The sequence below is a fragment of the Coptis chinensis genome, chromosome 2, assembly GCF_015680905.1.
Source record: "Coptis chinensis isolate HL-2020 chromosome 2, ASM1568090v1, whole genome shotgun sequence".
In the NCBI taxonomy this organism is placed as follows: domain Eukaryota; kingdom Viridiplantae; phylum Streptophyta; class Magnoliopsida; order Ranunculales; family Ranunculaceae; genus Coptis; species Coptis chinensis.
In genome coordinates this window covers 103,705,715-103,725,105 of record NC_141457.1, presented here as the reverse complement: position 1 = coordinate 103,725,105, position 19,391 = coordinate 103,705,715, and the positions used below count along the sequence as shown (strand labels likewise).

At 33.8% G+C, this 19,391-nt stretch overlaps 1 protein-coding gene and 2 long non-coding RNA genes across 10 annotated transcripts; 1 reads left to right on the top strand and 2 right to left on the bottom strand.

Moving 5' to 3' along the window:
• Nucleotides 1–1,092: 1,092 nt before the first annotated feature.
• On the top strand, nucleotides 1,093–5,854 carry LOC147519925 (putative WD repeat-containing protein C25H1.08c). The gene is made up of 11 exons (XM_086594212.1): nucleotides 1,093–1,144; nucleotides 1,211–1,270; nucleotides 1,346–1,387; nucleotides 1,708–1,827; nucleotides 1,925–2,070; nucleotides 2,148–2,295; nucleotides 2,385–2,468; nucleotides 3,302–3,417; nucleotides 4,492–4,589; nucleotides 5,098–5,188; nucleotides 5,470–5,854. The coding sequence occupies exons 1-11, from the start codon at nucleotides 1,093–1,095 to the stop codon at nucleotides 5,695–5,697; spliced, it is 1,185 nt and encodes a 394-aa protein (XP_086450338.1). The 3' UTR covers nucleotides 5,698–5,854.
• Nucleotides 5,855–9,391: 3,537 nt separating this feature from the next.
• Nucleotides 9,392–12,936, bottom strand: LOC147519924 (uncharacterized). Its single transcript, XR_015214327.1, has 3 exons — nucleotides 12,842–12,936; nucleotides 12,632–12,683; nucleotides 9,392–9,810 (listed from the first exon to the last, which is right to left on the bottom strand). It is a non-coding gene; the product is annotated as an uncharacterized LOC147519924 (long non-coding RNA).
• A 2,722-nt stretch (nucleotides 12,937–15,658) lies between these two features.
• On the bottom strand, nucleotides 15,659–18,725 carry LOC147519923 (uncharacterized). Of its 8 annotated transcripts, none has more exons than XR_015214325.1 (6): nucleotides 18,671–18,715; nucleotides 16,646–16,698; nucleotides 16,419–16,481; nucleotides 16,273–16,329; nucleotides 15,894–15,965; nucleotides 15,659–15,823 (listed from the first exon to the last, which is right to left on the bottom strand). It is a non-coding gene; the product is annotated as an uncharacterized LOC147519923 (long non-coding RNA). The 8 variants fall into 8 exon arrangements; XR_015214324.1 differs by lacking the exon at nucleotides 18,671–18,715 and adding an exon at nucleotides 16,808–17,816; XR_015214326.1 differs by lacking the exon at nucleotides 18,671–18,715 and adding an exon at nucleotides 17,698–17,800.
• Between the last annotated feature and the right edge of the window lie 666 nt (nucleotides 18,726–19,391).

Here is a 19,391-nt window from a genome sequence, read left to right as displayed (position 1 = left end):
AAGCATTTAGAAGGAAATTTGAGTCTCACTTGCACAGTTACATGTAAAGAGCCAAGCCAGAGCCAGTTCAATAAACCTTCGCATTGTGGTTTAGAGGCCAACTTAAGGAGAGAATAGGCATTAGGTGCATGTACTTAGTTTCTCAGAGGGGTCCTTTATCTGAAAAAACTTCTTCCCCTCCTGTTGGCGTCTTTTCTTCTCTGAGTTATTTATTGTTTAGTACTTATTATTATGCTCGTGGATTTGGGGTGTTTCTCTTATTTTCAAAATGAAACTTCACATTTTGTTTTACCTTACTCTTTAGGTTGGATTGGGTCATTGGGAAATTCCATGTAGTAGGTATTAGGGGTGTGCAAAAAACCGACCCTATCAGACAAAACCGACCGAACTATTTTGGTCGGTTTTGAAATCGTGGCATCTGATCCATAAAGGTCCTTTGTCATACACCTTCTTCACTTAAATGCATGGATAACAATATTGACTTATGAAAAATATGTTGCATTCATTCTATGAGTAACTGATGCTATGTACATGAAATGCTAAAACATCTTATCATAATAAATACTAAATACTAAAACTTTATAGCACGATAACTGATATGGTCATTTGTTATTAAATCTTAGCTTCTGAAAAGTTTGGATATTGTAGTTGATATTTAAAGCATATTAGGAGGTGCTGCCACAATTTCACATAGCAGTCTCATGGACAATCTCAACCAAAAACTATTCTGACCTGTTGCTGAAAATTATTAGGATCAAGATTTCTGCTGCCCGCCTAGTCAATCCTCGATTCCACTTCTCTATCTTGTAGGTAATAACTGCACATAACTGTTATAAACTCTTGTTCATAACCTTCGGATTTTTATATCCAACTTGATCTGAATGGAGGACAAAACGGTAAATGCAATCAACTTGAACTGAATGGAAACGTTGCCTGCTATAATAAGTAGTACTAGGGCTGGCCAACTGAGAGAAATATAAAAAACTGGAGAACCTTCGGATTGATCTGCGAAGAATATCTCTATAGGGATGAGGGCTGAGAGAGAATATGGGTTTTGAATAGCCATTCAATGGACCAACCAGGTCCCCAAAGATGGAAATAGATGCGATTGGTGATGAAGACATCCTATACGACGTCTATGAAGGTCGGTCAGTTTTATTTTTTTATTCTCTACTTCTTTTAATCAATAATGCATGTCTTTATCTTACAGCCAATGATGATGGTGATGATGGCCACCTTTCGGAAGATGAAGATGAAGATGAAGATATGGGTACGCTTATCTATGTTTTTCCTAATAAAATTTCGACCTTTTCTCTTCAATTATGTTTTTTCTTATTGCTTGCAGATAATCCTGATGATTCTTTTCACTTATTCAATGGCCATAAGGGTAAAGACTATCATGCCCCTTCAATTCTTTAATACATTACATGTTTTTCAGAGTTGATAATTAATTACTGTTTCTCGTCTGCTCGTGTTTTAGTGGAGTCCAGTGGTGTAGTTCATAGACAACTTGTTATATGTCTGTGTCATGTGTTTTTTTCCTATTTTTTGATGAATAAACTTGTTATATGAGTGTAGCCAGTGTTTGTATGTTGATTCATCCATCAATATGAATATGTAGATACTATCTCGGTCTTTCAATTTTGAAAAAAAAAAAAAAAAAGGTTTTTGTTTTTGGCTTTTTGCTTACTGTTTGTATGGGCACAGATCCAATCCTCACAGTTGCATGCAGTCCTACAATTGAAACATTGGTGGCAACAGGGGGTGAAGATGATATGGGGTTTCTGTGGAGCATTGGTCAGGGAGATCAGCCTCATGAGCTTCTAGGTATATCTAAGTCATCCAAAGATTTCCTTGATTGCCATTTCATTCTTTGGAGGTTTTGGCTTTGTTTTTTTGTAAACCTCCATCTTGTTTTATGCAGGTCATTCAAACTCCATTACCAGTTTAGCCTTCAGTGCTGATGGGAAATTGCTTGCTTCTGGAAGTTTTGATGGGCTTGTTCAAGTATGGGACGCATATTCTGGTAGCCATAAGTGCACACTTGCAGGTCCTAGTGACGGTGTCGAGGTGAAGTCTCAAATAATATTGGATGTTTAAGGTAGTTTGAAAATGAGAGCTGAAATTTGCACTTTATATTTTCTTAGTGGGTTAGGTGGCATCCAAGAGGAAATTTGGTTTTGGCCGGTTCGGAAGATTCCACAGTTTGGTTGTGGAATGCTGACAAAGCCTCGCATCTGAATATTTTTTTCGGTCATGAAGGCAGCGTTACTTGCGGAGATTTTACTCCCGATGGTATGTACAATGTTACATTTCTCCTTATATCCTTGTTTTGCCTCTATATGTTTTCAGTTTTGTTAACTTGGTGTACTTGGTTTCTGCAGGGAAAACAATTTGTACTGCTTCTAATGATACATCATTGATGATATGGAACCCTAAAACGGGGTCCAAAATTCATGTTGTGAAGGGTGCGTATCCTACCTTCTTATTGGGTCTTTTCTTTTTAGTAGTAAATAAAATAATTCTTTCTTATTGGAAGTGATTTACTACATAGTTCCTTAATCTTTATAATAATTAATAAATAAGAATTTAAGTCCTAAAATCATATAAAGTTTAGCTCAGTTTATATGTGAAAGATTTATACTAGGAAAATATTCAAAAGTAGATGGATGAGGTATAGGTCCAGTACTTTTTACACTTCACGTCTGGTTTTCTGGTAAATTTATGAAAGTATGAAACTTTAAGTCCCGTGATGCCATTGGCAACATTCTTAACATGTGCTTGCACTGCAAAGTAGACTTTGCAGTCCGAACTTGCAATGCAAAGTAGACAAGCTTCAATTACTTGTTGTTGTGTAGATAAATGTCTGTTCCTGTGAATAAGCTTAGCATTGTATAAATGTCTGCACTCGACGGAATGCAACCTTTCTCACTTGTGAACTGTGATAAGCTCTGATTTCTCAATCTATACATAAAAAGTTGATGAAATGTGTGGGTTGGTGCTCTTGCACAAATGTCAATTACTTGCTGTTGTGTACTCAAATTTCAGTTCGTGAGAGTACGTTTACCACTGTATATATGGCTGTTGTCAATTGAATTCAACCTTGCTCCTTTGTGAACTGTGATGTGCTTTGATTTCACAATATGCACATAAAACTCAGTGAAATGTTTGGGTTGTGCTTATGTTTTGCTTTTGCTTTTGCTTTCATTGTCTTTTTCTGGTTCTTTTTTATTCTTCCCTCCTTATACACCCTAGATGCATTGGTTTGCTGACAGTTATTTGTTCTTATATTCTGTTCTAGGCTATCCGTATCATACCAAGGCAATCACGTGTTTGACCATAAGTTATGATTCCAACCTTGCTATTACGGGGTCAGAGGATAGTTCTGTCCACATAGTGCACATTGCAACTGGGAAGGTATGTATCTCTCCCTTTCTCACCTACTGGGATTTCTTTTCACCTCTCATTTTACTATTGTTGGGTGCCGGAACCCCGGGCCATAGGGTCCATGTGCAAACCACCAAGACTAGTATTGGTAGGTTGTTAATTATTCCCCTAAGCTTTTGGTGATTAACACAATTGTTGAGGCATGAAAGTGAATCGTAGCCACCACTTAGACAACCATAGCATTAAATCTCAGCCGCAAACTAAAAACCACTATAGCTGAAGTATTTTCTTGGTGTTCATTGAAATAGTAGACCTGTGGGCTAGACCCAGTTAAATGGTTCTAGCGATAGGTATGTAATCAATATTCTGAAACTTGAAGGGGACACCCTAGTGAGTAAGGGTGATATTCGAGCTAAACGAGCCGAGCTTTACTATGCTCAAGCTCGGCTCGTTTATTAGACAGGCCTTAAATTGAGCTCTAGCTCAGCTCATATAATTAAACAAGCGAGCTTGAGCCAAGCCCAAGTAGCTCGGTTATTTTACACTACAAAGATGCTATTTGAGCTAAATGATCCAAGCTTCATCAAGCTCATTTGTTACATGATCTTTAATTTGAGCTTGAGCTCAGCTCATATAGTTAAACGAGCGAGCTCGAACTGAGCTTAAATGAGCCGAGCCCGAGCCGCTTGGCTCAAATTCCACCCTTAGTTGTTGCTCACCACAACTCTATTGCCGTGGCAAAGCTCCACATAGCTTCGTGTTATTTTATGTCTGCTTTTTCATAATGTGGTGCTGGTATTGTCTGATCAAATAATGAGAGTAACATCTTCAACATTGAGAATTTTTGTGCTAAGAATACTGTGTTAGTTTCTTCTTTGAGCTTGAACCTGTGTCTATTAGTCTATTACTCACTATGTTTTTCCTTTTTTCACTTTTACCCCTTTGCTTTGAGAGTAAAATTAAGTGCAATGAATGCCCTCTCTTTTAACCGTGTTATTATACTGATGACTTCATATCTTGTTTCATATTAACGGAAAGTATTGAAGCTTGTCTTTTTAGATGACATTGACTGGAAGCTGATCATTCAATTTTATCGTGATATAGGTAATCAGTTCCCTGCTTAGTCACTCGGATTCTGTCGAGTGTGTTGGGCTTTCACCAAGGTATTGGCAGTCAGTGGCAATGCCAGGAATCCCCTTCAGGTGGGGGCACTTGGACAAATTCCAATTTTGTTTCCCAAACCATTATTTTGTTAATCATACCTATGGCCGAAGCAATTTAATCTTAATTATTAGGTCAATAGGCATTTAGTCGAGAAGGAAAAAACTTGGAACATATAAAGTATTACATTTTCATTGGAAAAATTCAATTTTTTTTGGAAAAATATTACGTTATTTCTTTAGTGTTTCTTTTCTTTTATAAATACAAAATACATACATATGACTTGAATGTGTGTGTGTGTGTGTGTGTGTGTGTGTGGGGGCATAATACGTTGAGTCTGTAGACATGTCCTACCATGTGAATCAACAATTCTGCAAAGTTACTTGCGAACGGGATAATACGTTGAGTCTGTAGACATGTCCTACCATGTGAATCAACAATTCTGCAAAGTTACTTGCGAACCATTGTTATCCAAAATTCCCATTGATCTTATTTTTAATTTTGCTTGTGTTGTTTTATTTTTGTTTCTTATCATTTATTGCTTTGCAGCATACCTTTGCTGGCAACTGGATCACTGGACGAGAATCTTATCATTTGGGATATGCAAAATTCTGTAGCTCGTTTTACATGCGTTCATGAGGTGTGTTGTGTGTTGGTTTCTCAAATTGCTTGTCGTTTCCTTCCATTTTATTGGTTCTTTACATAATTGTGTAACAATGTTGAAATCTATTTTGTCTAATGAAGACGAAAGGTGAGGAAGATGGACCTACTAGTATATGGTTTCCAAGTCAAGTCTGATTTGGTAAACATAATACATGTAATGGTAGACTTTTTTTTTTCCCGATAATATGTAATGGTAGACCTGACTTCGTAGACATAACTGTTTTGTCCTAAAAGCATAATCCCATTTGTTGATATCAGGTTGGTGTAAGTTGCCTTGCATGGTTGGGTAAATCTCAGTACATAGCTACAGGGTGTGTAGACGGGAAAGTACTGGTATGGGATAGCCTATCTGGGAATTGTGTGAAGATATTCAATGGGCACTTGCATAACATTACATCTCTGTCCGTTTCTTCAAATGGAGAATTCCTCGTCTCTGGTTCGATGGATGGGAACGTACGTGTGTTTGAAATAGCTGAATTTCATTAGGAAAACTTGGCATTCATTGTATTTATGACTGTTCTAGGTTTCCACTCATAATTTAAAGTTTGACTGTTTTTATGGATTTATTCATAATGTCAAGAAACTAGAAGATTGGGTTAACACCGTCAGGTATAGAGAAGGTTCTGTTATAATTTGGCATTCATATACTTCGGGTTTTTTTTATCTTGCTTTTACGGTGATGACTTCTGGTCTTCTGGAGTTCTGGAAAATGAGCAATGGAGTTCATTCATTAGCATGAAATCCAATCCAAATGCAAAAAAATCATAACGTGTTGGAAGTTGAAAACTTGAAACGAATGGTATCTTTAGAAGGCAAATTTTACTTACAGATGAAACTGTATATGCGGTCCCTGCAGGAAAAAGTAAGAATTGAGAGAGGCCATGAACCAAAAACAAAAATAGCAACAACAAAATGAGGTGTTCTCTATGACTGTATCCGTAAAATAATATAGCAAAAGAATGATTATGAAAAATATATATGAAAAGCAGCAGCGCTGGTGATTGACTGAAGTCTAAAATTTGAATTATAGGGCACTGAAGAATGAGTATGACTGTATGAGCATGTTGCGACGCCAATGAGTGTGTTATATCAAGGCCGAAAATATCGTCCGATATATTGATATATTGTCGATATATTTTGTTTTTTGAAAGGTCCAAAATGGATATATTGAGATAAATCGGAAAGATATATTGACACAATTCAGATCCGATATATATTGGATTTTCCGATATATCAATATATATCAATCGAAGTATTCAATATATCCGATTTTGATCTTTGATTTTGTTGACTTTGATGATTTTTTTACTGATTTTTTATTATTTTTTCTGATATTTATGATATATATCATATAGTGACGATATGTCTGATATATTGACACAATTTTTTTTTACCGGTTAACAAAAAAGATATATCCACCTATATATCGACATTTATGATATATTTCATTTTTTAAAGGGTCCGAAATATCGAACGATTTCGGTCAAACAACATATTTTCAATTAACTCCATGCCTCTATCAAACATTTTGTACTCTCCAACATGTTCTTTACACTCAGATAATGCTCTATGGTTGCTCATTGATTCAAATTGCAACATCCCCTCATCAAATAGGACATCACATGCTATAAATATTTGTGCATCCGGTGTTAGTCCCATTTATTTGAACTAATTAAATAGATCAATGACATCTTCTCCACACCCATTTTTTGCGAGACCTATTGTCATGATACTTCTAATAACATTGTTGAGTAGCAATATAACGCTTAGCAGCGCATAAAGATTTAATATTTGAAAATTTTGTTTTCAGTTCTGCGGGTAAGAAATAAGTTCTACATTGTCCTAGTGTGCTTATATAATCTATCTAGTTAGTTAAGAGTTAAGACCCCTTATGATAATTAATCTCCAAAAGTTTTCAACAATAAAAACCTTCTAAGACAAATTGCATACTTACAAAAAAAAAATGTGACAAATATATGGTAATAAATTGGGAATATAGACAAATGAAACATTATTTGTACAGGATATAGATAGAACACTTTCTATGACTGTTTGTTTGTTCAACAACTCCCACAAACGGTATTTAACATAAATAAAATTGCTACCACAAAGGGAATCGCTCTTGAGTAGTAATGCTCCAACTCTTTAAGTCCATAGATGTGTTTCTTTCAATATGTTGAGTTAGCAATCCACCAAAGAAGATCCGTTTCATTAAAGAAGTATGAATATTATTGATGAGGTTTTGCAATCAGAGAACACAAGTGAAACACTGCTCGGAATGATAGACTCTTTGTTTCTCTTATTATTCTTTTTATATTTAAATAAAAATATATACTAAAAGTGACAAATATATGACAATAAAAGTAAGGAAATAGACAAATAAAACATTATTTGTACATGACATAGATATAACACTTTCTAGGATTGCTTGTTTGTTTAGCAACTCCCACGACAATATTTAACGTAAATAAAATTGCCGCCACAAAGGGAAGTGATTTTAAGTGGTACATGCTCTCGACTCTTTAAGTTCATAGATGTCAAAAGGCTTACATGTGTTTTATTTCAGCATATTGAGTTAGCAATCCACCAAAGACTATCAGTATCAGTTTCGTCAAAAAAGTTTGAATATTATTGATGGTGGTTTTGCAATTAAATTAAATAACATAAAATTCATAAACATAGCTAGTAATTCGCCGAATTATTCGCGAATTATTCGCGAATTATAAGGTTTGGCGAATAAAACGAATAATTCGGCGAATTTTTGAATGATACGGTTTAATTCGCAAATTGGTTGGGTCGGGCTTATAATTGCCGAATTATTCGCGAATTATTCACAAATTATAAGGTTTGGCGAATAAAATGACATTTGTATTATTTTTTCATGAATAAAATTGTAAAAATAAAAATAAAAACGTTATATACTTATATATCAAAATTTTAAATGTAAAATATATAGCCAAATTTTAAAGAAATATATTCAGTATTATACCCGTTTAAAACCATTATATCGTATTTTTCTTGTTAGCGTTTTATTGGACCGAATATTTAAAAGTATTATTGTTGAAAATTTCGAATCTTAGGCGAATAATTGACGTACCGAACTTTTGCCGTCCACGAATTTACTAGCTATGTTCATAAACACGGTAGAGTGAAACACTGGCCGGAATGATGGACTATTTGCTTATCTTCTTCTCCCTTTTTCTAATTTTTATTACTAATAAAAGAAAATTGTAAGTTTAGCGGCAAATTTGGAAAATTATGAGAAAAATCATATTGAAGATCTGAATATGCATGCATAATAGTAGAATGAGTTGTCAAGTACTATTCTATATTAAGTAACTAGGTATCACCCGTGCCTACGGCACAATTTGTTATGAAGTGCTTGTTATGTTATTTGTGGTATTAACGTTGGTGCACCCATAGTTCGTGATTTTGAATGGAATCACGGATGAATTCCGACAATTATTTCAGTTTTCCAAATAACCGAAACGAAATCGAAACGAAACATCATACCACCAGTGGTATTTTGAGTAAATATATGGAATACCGACGAAATTATGGATAATCAACTATCTAACAAAACTGCAACGAAACTACAGTGGAATTGGAACGCAAAAAAATTAAATAGTATTTGAATTTTTTTGTAGCAGCCATTAATGGCTTTTTCAGCTTCTTCTTCATCAATTAAGTAACTCAATAACTTTTTAGAAGATGAAAGAAAATAGGATTTGCATAAGAAAATAAATAAATAAATGAGTAGAGGAGAATTGGTAAGAGAGTTGCAAAGATTGGGAGAGATGAATGAAGATGTGTTGACGAAGATGAGTGGAGGTGAAAACATATGTGTTGGCGAAGATGAGTGAAGGTGAAAACACCCGGATGAATAACCGGTTATTTTCAAATGTGTTTACTCAAAATAAAATACTACATGCCATAATAATAATATTGTAAACATGCAAAAATAAAAAAAAAAACATTCTCAAATTGACCATGGATAAAAATAATTATGAAGATCCATCGTGTCTTAACTATCTTTGGTAGCTAAGATAACAAAGCCTCTTTGCCAAGCAAATGCTTCAACGTAAAAAAAGCGGAGACTACGACATCGAGCACATGAGTTTGCTTCTTAAGTCGGGTTATCAATAAAGCCTTTGGTAGATACATCTACTAAAGCTTTGACTCGTAACCCTGAAAATTTAACACCAAAATTAATAACATTACAAAATCATTCCACCATTATTAACGGGTTAATCCCCACTAAAACATGTTTTCTTTTACATAAATGCTTGACTAAAATATTATGTTAAGTTGGTATTTCTTCAGCACCATTGCAGATCTGGCATGATGTCCATTTGCTCACATAGAACTGGAGCACATGTCTCAACTATCACACCCTCTCGTTGATAATTGAAATATTTTCACCCAAGAAAATATCAAGATTAAGCATCAGTAACATATAATATGTGAAAGTGAGCTGGGACCACTTTCCAACATACTTGCCTTTGAATTTTCTAGTTGTTAATTAGGAAGTCTAATGAGGACTTGAAACACCAAGTCCATACAGTCCTTCACAACACTCCTTGTAAGCGTCACTTGCACCTGGAGTCAATATACAAAATGGCATGCAAGTATATCAGAATAAGGAAAAATCAAATCAATGCATATCAACTTGGGGGGGATCACCTACTTTTCTTGGTTTTCACTAAAGCATCTAACATTGCATATACATGTCGGTTGGCATAAGTATAACCTCCAATGAATTTGAAGCAACAAAAAAGGTAAACGTAGTTATTATTTCTTCCAATATACTCACAAACCGAGTATATTTAACACCTTGATGACATGTGGTTTATAAAAGTAAGATGGAGCACACGACTGCATCAACAGTTCTCAATATTGTACTCACAGTCGAGAACACCAAAAAAACAATAAATCTACGAAAATTCCCATAATGGTCTTTACGAAATGTATGTAAGCAGAAAACACAAAACAATTTGCATCAGTTTATTAATTAGTTATCCAAGTTGAACGATGCAATCTAAAACCATTTCGCAACCTGAAATAAGGCTTGCATAGTTTCATTCAAACTAAAATAGCTGAATTCGAAATGAAATGAAAGTGAAAACTTACCAAACATGATCGGATTCATTAAACTTGTTCAATTATAGAAATCAGAAAATAGAAAACCTACCAAGTGAATTGGAACTGTATAATTGTATCATTAATAAAAAGAAAAAGAAAGAGTTTATTAATTAGTTATCCAAGTTGAACGATGCAATCTAAAACCATTTCGCAACCTGAAATAAGACTTGCATAGTTTCATTCAAACTAAAATAGCTGAATTCAAAATGAAATGAAAATGAAAACTTACCAAACATGATCGGATTCATTAAACTTGTTCAATTATAAAAATCAGAAAATAGAAAACCTACCAAGTGAATTGGAACTATATAATTGTATCATTAATAAAAAGAAAAAGAATGAAAAACTCTGCAAGTACCAAATTGAATTCTGAAATTGGAATTAAGATTCGCCCAATGAACAATGATTGAAAAAAGTTAGTTCTAAGAAATTGACGAAGACAGGAAGACTTAGACAATGATGTTGGAAATTGCAGTTGTTTTATACCTTATAGAAGCCTTCTAGAGTTATGGGGGATGGTTACAACAAGTGAGTTTGAGCAAGTTCATAAACCACCGATCTTGGGAGAGAGAGAGTGGGGAGTTAGGGTTTTATACATGAATTGTGGTTCTATTGAATAATTGAATTGAATGCGAAAGGAAAATGGAGAAACAAAAGAGGTTAGGGTGCAGTGTAACGACTATACTAATGGCAGTTTTGAATAATCCAATTAATTTTCTGGTGAAGAAAAAGAAAATTTTGGATTTAGTAATGGGGCGGGGAGAGGAAGTCGAAGAGGGAGTTGAGTAACGACTGCCACTAATGGGAGTCTTGAAAAATCAAATAATTTTTCTGGTAAAGAAAAATGAAACTTCAATGATTCTGTTTGGAATACAAACCGCCACATGTTTGCTAGGCTTTCTAAAGAATTGAGTGCATGGTCTTTCTAAAGTACTCTACCATTTCAAATTTCATTATTGTAAATTTAGTGGATGCTATATCGTTTTTATATTTAGATTTCGGTAACTCTTCATGTGATGTAATTTTAACTTTCAATATATTACCCTTTCATGCTAAATTGTATTTTTGTGTTACATATTTTTTTACCAACAACTTCAAGACAATCTTCTCATCAGCAAAATAAGATCAAGTATTAAGAAAAAGGACCTTGAAGATGAGGTCATTGCGAGGCAACTTTTCAAGAAAATAAACATAAACTCTCAACACAAACGATAAATATATAACCAAGCTAGTTAAATGCTCCTAGCCTTCTAATAGATCGTATCATTGTATCATGCTCTTGAAATTTAACAATTGTGTCGGGTATTAAGAGCAGTACTCTCAACACAAACGATAAATATATAACCAAGCTAGTTGAATGCTCCTAACCTTCTAATAGATCGTATCATTGTATTATGCTCTTGAAATTTAACAATTGTGTCGGGTATTAAAAGCAGTAATGCTACACCGACCCACTTATTTGACCTACTATTTGAACCTACCGATGTGTTAAAAGTCCTAATCATATCATTGATTTACATAGAGATACGTGTCCGTGTGTATTGCAATGCAAACTAATGTTATCCAAATATAGTGAGTCGCAATAGTAGGTCTAAAATTAAAGTAGGTCCGTGGAGTACCACTCTGTTAAAAGTCACAAAGCAATGCAATCAACATAAACGTTAAATGTTTTGTACGTTCCGCCCTGTAAATTTATATATATTAATTGATTCTCCACGAATTTGATTAGTTATATAACTATAATATCAACCGTTTTGGGTAGAACAAATTAGACATAATAGTAGGTGGGGGGAATTATTGTTAATAAACTAATAAGCAAATTAATTTATGATAAAATATCAATAACATAGGAATACCATAGAAAATAAAAATTTAAGAAATGGGGTTGAAAAAGATGTACAAATCTACCCAAGTACCCAACGATCTTACTTGATACAAAAGAAACTCTACTGATATGGTCAAGAAATAATAATATTATTACCAATAGAGATTGCAACAAGGTTTCGCGAAAAGAATGAATGATAGTCACAACGGTGCTTAATAGGAAAAGACATATATTTTTAACAACGACAAAAACAAAAATTTCAAACTGAACTGAAAACAAATTGAACTCAAAACCAATATTGTACTCATTGCCTCATTGGAGAACATTAATCATTCTTCTTCCGTGAATAACATTGTGTTAGACTTATGGGCTATGGCTAGCTTCTACCAGCATACTAACTACCTCGAGTTGTTTATCAAAGAAAAAGAAAATAAAATAAAAGAAAAAACGTACCTCAAGCTATATTGTCTTGCACCTAGACACCTTCATCATCAACAAATTGAAACTACAAAATAAATCAATCCAAACATGCTAAAAAGTTGAAAGCAAATAAAGAAATTGTTGATGTTTAATTGCTACTATTAATGTTAAAATTGCACGACAAAAAAACATACACAAATATTTGTGGGCAATCGCAAGAGAAATGAACAAATATAGTTTTACCTTGCATGGTTAGCAACTCTGAGAACATCATGAAGCCATAGTTTCTTGAATCTCGAGATAGATTAAAATTGACGAAGAAACATGTACGTACTGCTCTTAAAGCAACAACAACACAGTTAATTAGTATTATATATAATTCGTATCAAGACAAATATGTCTTAAACATTGGTAATATCATATATGCAACATGGAGTGAACAGAGTAACAACGTACGTAACAAACTAACAATGGAATTTATGTCATATTGTTGAACCCCATATCATTGTCCTTGGTTTTTAGAAATGCATTAAACCTGCCAATAGTATTCATTAGCTTCACAAAAATATGTAAAAGTACCAAAATCAAAGTTACACACCATAAAAAAAAATAAAAAAAATGCTAACATGACTAAAACAAATTAGTTAGAATTAAATGGAAATAATTTAAAACTTAATCAAAAGCAATAAACGAAGAAAACACATAAAATGTTGATGAGAAAATAAAATGAAAAATGAAAAATAGAGAAGAAAATCAATGGCAAAAACAAATAAAACTAAGAGCTAGTCTAAGAGAAATTGTCATTTTTATTGACTATTGAGTAGTGGTTACATTTTAGAGGTGCCTTTTAATGGTGCTAATTAATGTGAGAATACTAATTAACCTCATATCATAGCTTGTTTACTGTTTTAATTAAGAAGAACAACAATTGTGGAAAAATTAAGATAATTCCAAAGACTAAAATGTAACGTAGGTACATTATATTGATGGGTAAATTGATGATTCATAATTATGAGAATGTTACAAATTGATTATGAGTATAATATTGTGTAAAAGGTCATTCCAAAAGACTACGGCGTTTCAAAATTTCAAAAATGGTGTAGAAAATTTCTTGGATGGTGTATTAATCCTTACTATTAATACAACTTTTTTTTGTAATTGATTAATTGAAAATTTCTTGGATAGTGTATTAATCCTTACTATTAATACAACCATTTTTATTTATTTTTTGTAATTGATTAATTTCTTTTAATACAATCTTTAAAAACATTTAATAAGTTTAATATAGGTAAGGAATCGACTTAAATGTCATTGAGAATTAGCATCAAAGGGGTTTCAAAATGCTCTAGATCGTACATCTGCCCCAATCTAACTCAGAACCCACGCGATTTCTTAAATTAGCATTAATTGGTTGAAAATGAACGGGTAACAAAACGTCACATAAACCGTCTAGCACGGTTACAAATTGACAATTTTAAATTGGTTGATACTCGAGTGTATTTCAAGTTTACATCTTGGGGTTTAATATATTTCAAAATCATACATAATATCGATGAAGACTTGTCAAAGGCGTATTTAATGTGTTAAGTAAACACTTTAAATGTTATTAAGGAGATCTTTCAAATGTCCACATTACCCCATATGTGTCAAAAACGTCCAATGTATGTATTGAACACAAAATATTTTTTCTCTATTAAATTTTTATTAATTAAAATATTAATTACGATTAGGCATCTAATGTATGCATTGAATTTGTATTTAAAACCCCTCTTTATGCAAATCCCCACACACATCTAACTCAGATCCCCACGCGATCCTGACCACTCTTTGTCTACCCATTTTGTTTTATTATAATAGACTAGTTAATGCCCGTGCCTTCGGCACGGATTTCATAAAGAGACATCGTCAATAGTGTGTGATATAAAATTGTACATGCATTTATCTAATAGAAAAATAATTCGTTAGAACTACGTATGTGATGCTAGAATTCTTTATTTGTGTGATGTTGGAAAATGAATTATATCACATCAATTTTTAGAATTCATATGTTCTGCATGTATTGATGTTTATTGTTTACTAACACAATGACTCCAGAGTTCACATGGTTGGCTAACCCCTAACCATCATTAGTGGTTTGATCTCCTGAAATTATAATAATGTAACAATGCTCATGACATTACACGCATGCTACTTACAATCATCTAAACAGCTTTGGAAGACAATGTTAAACCAGTATTAAAAAGAACGCATAATAAGAATTCGAAGAAAGCCGAAAAAGGTAGTGGTTGGATTGGTCTTCTTACATTCATATGTAAGTAGTTCAAATAGGTGCATTTGCAAGATGATCGATACTCTCTCAATTTCCAATGCAACTTAATCTGCTAAAAAAAAACTTTTTCACCGTACCAAGCTCAATAGGGTGGACTTAAATAATAATAATAATAATAAACAACAGTTTGTGTGTGTGTGTGTGTGTCTGTGGTTTAATTAAGCTAATTTATATATATAACTTAACCTAACAGTCTGATATTAGGCATTAATCATCAAGGAATCTATAAAAGAATATCTGGAATGAGATAATGAGGGAAAAAAATAGCACAGTTGATGTATATATCCAAAGTGTGCCAAGTTGCCAACTTAGTTCCTATCTTATTGCAAATCACTGAAGAACAAAAAACCTAGTCCCGGTTGTATGGAAACAGTGTACAATGAGCTTTCCTGTTGAAACTAAGGGAAACAAATACATCAAAATTCCTTCTACATTACATGCTTAGAGAGCAAAATAAAAGAACTAACAGTATAGACATGAACTTCGAAGCAGAAAGTCGTCTTCTCACAGACCCCCGAGGAGGAAACCATAGAGCAATTGAGTCTGATTTGATTTCAGTGGCCTTGTCGGGACTTGAAAGGCTCGAAAGCTTGATCATCACTTGAGCAAAGTCCCACTGGAACAAGTGGTCCATCTAATGAGTAGGTTTGAACCAAACTTGCGGTTGCTTGGCCGGCCGTATTTCTTTGAACAAACATGTAGAATTCCCTTCCCTTCCACCAATCTCTTATAGTAGTGTGTAACAAACCCACGATCATGTTGTCCCCTCATAGTCCATATTCATGCGAGGCTCCTAAGGTAAATCCCCACTGTTATTACATCTCGACCTCATCTAATCGCAGTGATATCATTTTTTAGACCTGCTACATTGTAATTCTTCAAGGCATGTTTACCTGCTGAATTGAGATAAAACATTCTCATTTTAGAAAGGCCCGTGAAAAACTAAACAAAAAGTAGTCATCTAACCTTTAGTGTAAAGCCAAAGATGATCTTGCAATTCCAAATGCCAAATGCAAAACCGGAAGAAGGACCTCCGTGCTGAAGTGTGGAAACAACAACCTTTAGAAAAGTTGGCATGTATTCCATCAAGAGGCATTTAATGAAGGGCCAAATTGACCATGATTAAGATGGCATAAGCATACATGTGCGATAGATAGTACTACTCTAATATACTATAGACACTGAAATAAGAAGTTTATCATAAAATAGGAAGCACAACTTTAAGAGAGTAATCAAAAAGAGCAAAGTAAACCCACAACCAAAAATCCCATGAACAAAAACTGGCAATCACTTCATACAGTTGAACATAAGATATGAAAGCAAGACATATCGTGTCTGAAAATACCTTGGGCTTTGCTTCCCCTTTTGGTAACTTTAAGACCTCCTCCTTCAATGTGTTTTCCTAGAGCAATAATTTATCAGATGCATGTGCTACAACTTACAACCATTCTAATCGTGAAAAATTAAAAATCTTGAATGAATGTTTCTCACGTTCTTTGTCACAAAAAACAGGCTCCTCACCTCTTCCACAGTTCCACTCATAGAAGGATCCAACTGTTTATACCTTAATATCATTAATAAAATCAATATCTGACACTTTATGAACCAATATCTATAACTTACGTTGTTCAAATGGGAAAAAAAAAAAGAAAAAAAGAAAGGAAAAGTATTGACATAAATTATCATAAATAGGAAATTCAGTTCGGTAAGAGAATTACCAACTCAACTCTTCCTTCCTTTTCCTCTCAATCTCTTTGTTTTATCATGAGAACTGGTTCATTGAAGAAAAAATTTTGATTTAGAAAATGGAATAAAAGAGTTGTAATTGACCTTGAAAATTGATTGGCTGAGAGAATTGGGAAAAAAAAAAAAAAACGTACTTGATATCAAAATTAGCAACTTGCTAATCGACGGAGTGATGGATGCAAATATACGATGATTCTTTCTTCTTTTATTTTTATTTTTCTTATTTGGTCATAGGGAATATTGAAAAGAGGAGAGCAACCCTTCATTGGTGAGAGAGAACTAAGGGTTTTGAAGGGAACGGGGGTTTATTTCTCTTTGTCGATTGTGAAGACCAAAAGATTTCTCTTTGTTCGTTTCCATAATGGTTAAGACTGGTAATTAATATCTAATCCACCGCCGGGGAGGAATAACTGCCCTTAATGGCGAAAGTGAGAACCAAGGGTTTGCACTACAAAGGGTTATTAAGACATTTAATTAATTCCTAATACACATGGCAGAACCGTGGCCCTCAATTTATACCCCTGAAATCGAATCCCAGCCGCGAGTAAGGAAACAGCCCGTTAAACACATTGTTGCTTTACAAACAGTAACCATGTCTAACGATAGTAACATTCAAGCATTATGATACCAAATTCAAACCCCAAAGCAAACAAACAATATACGTCATCAGAAGATAACAATAACTAAAGAAGAAACACGAACCATTTAATAACCAATCATGCCATAAGTTGAAACCAATAATCCTGAAGGTTTAAACATGACTATTGAAAGTCTTGAACAATTAAAAATAATTTTGATCAGAACAAAGGGCATACATATCCACAAAAGAGAAAGAAACACGCATACCAAGTAGTGGGTATATTTCCTGTGATAGAGATCCCCGAGAACAATGATTTAAGTAAGCAATACTAACATCAAATTGTAAAAGCAATCAGGGAAAGACACTCAGAAAACAAAATAGAAAATATATTTTAAAATGGAACTAATCACACAATTTAAAATAATAAATAATGGAAATAATTACCTGTTATATAAAAGTTCCACTCCAAAATGGCACTGAAACGGAAACCATGAATCCAATACATTAAAGCGAGAAAATGATGCAATTGGAAATGCATCGAGTTTGAAAACTCTAATTAAAACTCTAATTAATTCCCAATCCACGTGGCAGCATGGTGACCCTCGATTTATCCCCCTCAAAACAAATCCCAGCCGCGAGTCAGAAAACTGAGCTGTTTTGTTAAGTTGATATATCACTCTCAAAATGCACTCCCTAGTCTTCGTCACGGATGTCTTTATGGTTTTGATTTGCATGCAAATATGCAATTCATCTCTTCAAGAACTGGCAGCATGGGCTAGACACGACAAAGACATTGCTAGCAATTCTAAACTATGTGATTAGCAATTCAACATAGATTATTATGACAAAAGAAGAAGTCATTGGGACCAAAATATTTAGCAATTACTATGACTAAAATTACAATTACTATGGCGAAGTTTTGATACAACTTAAAGAAGCGACAATTAAAAACTTTATACAGTGATATGCATGTCCAAAATTGAAAGTCTCACTAAATCCATAGAAATTCAAAAGAAAAGTTCCTGATGTTGCCATCAAATAAATTTGTCAAGACATTGAATCAACACATTTATTAACATATTACTTTGATAGTACATCTATCACATAAAGCTTCGGGCTTGCAGTTTTCATCTTATAAGTTGAACATCCATGTCATACTCTATCTATATCAGTTTGAAATAAAAAAAAAAAAAATGAGATGGGAGCAAGATGAGATGGCTCTGCATTTGACCTTGCACCCTATGCATTAATTGGAAGTGTAAATTGGCACTGGTGATCCAATCAAATCTACCCAAATTGCTTATCTTGCTACTCCCATGATGCAATGCTCGTAATAAGAAAAGAAAAAAACAGCCGAGGAAAAGAAATATTGGAACAACCAAATCCAATAAATTTCAAAGTAAATGAGGAGACATACCCATTAGAAGAAATGCATATCACTTGTGCTCTAGACGGTGATCACTACAACTACTGTTGAATGGGACAAAACAATTCCATCAGCTTATAACTATAAAAGGCTCATGACATGTAGAAGCTAATGAAAGAAGATATATGTGGTAATAAAACAAATCAGAAGATTTGAACAAAAAATAACTTTACCTTTGCTATATGGCCTCGAATGATATCAAGCGAGAATACCAACATATGTTCGAGAAGACCTGATGCATCCGAGGGAAATTTTATGGCTTTACAACCAAACCTTCTCTTGAAATATCTACAATTCATTACTAAACTCATTTCAATAACTTCCATTAAGTGTACTTCTTGATTTGAGTCGGTAAAAGCTTGGTTCGTCCTCTTGACCTCTCAAGGCCACTTGGTTTGAGTTGGTCAAACTACCAACCATAAAATGAGAAAAAATGAAAACGCCTGCTTAAAAAAAAAAAAAAAATACTCCATTAAGTGGGCAGGAACATGTCTACCAAAGAACCAATATATCTACCTAATAAAGCATGGAGTCGTAAACTACCACTAAAGTACAAAGCTCGAGGAAAAAAAAAAAGAAGCAAGAACCCATCACTTCTAACGTACTATTCTTCCTACTATTCCACCTTACTCTTCATACAATGCTTACCCAAAGAAGAGATTTAACCGACAACGTGAACCCAAATCCTAAGATATCTGATAAATTAGTAGTA

Bases quoted from the DNA above. Each gene is read 5' to 3' on its own strand.
- LOC147519925 (XM_086594212.1), top strand. From the start codon at position 1,093: ATGGAAATAGATGCGATTGGTGATGAAGACATCCTATACGACGTCTAT. The intron at 2,296-2,384 runs GTATGTACAATG...TGGTTTCTGCAG, and splicing joins CGGAGATTTTACTCCCGATG to GGAAAACAATTTGTACTGCT. The intron at 2,469-3,301 runs GTGCGTATCCTA...ATTCTGTTCTAG, and splicing joins CAAAATTCATGTTGTGAAGG to GCTATCCGTATCATACCAAG.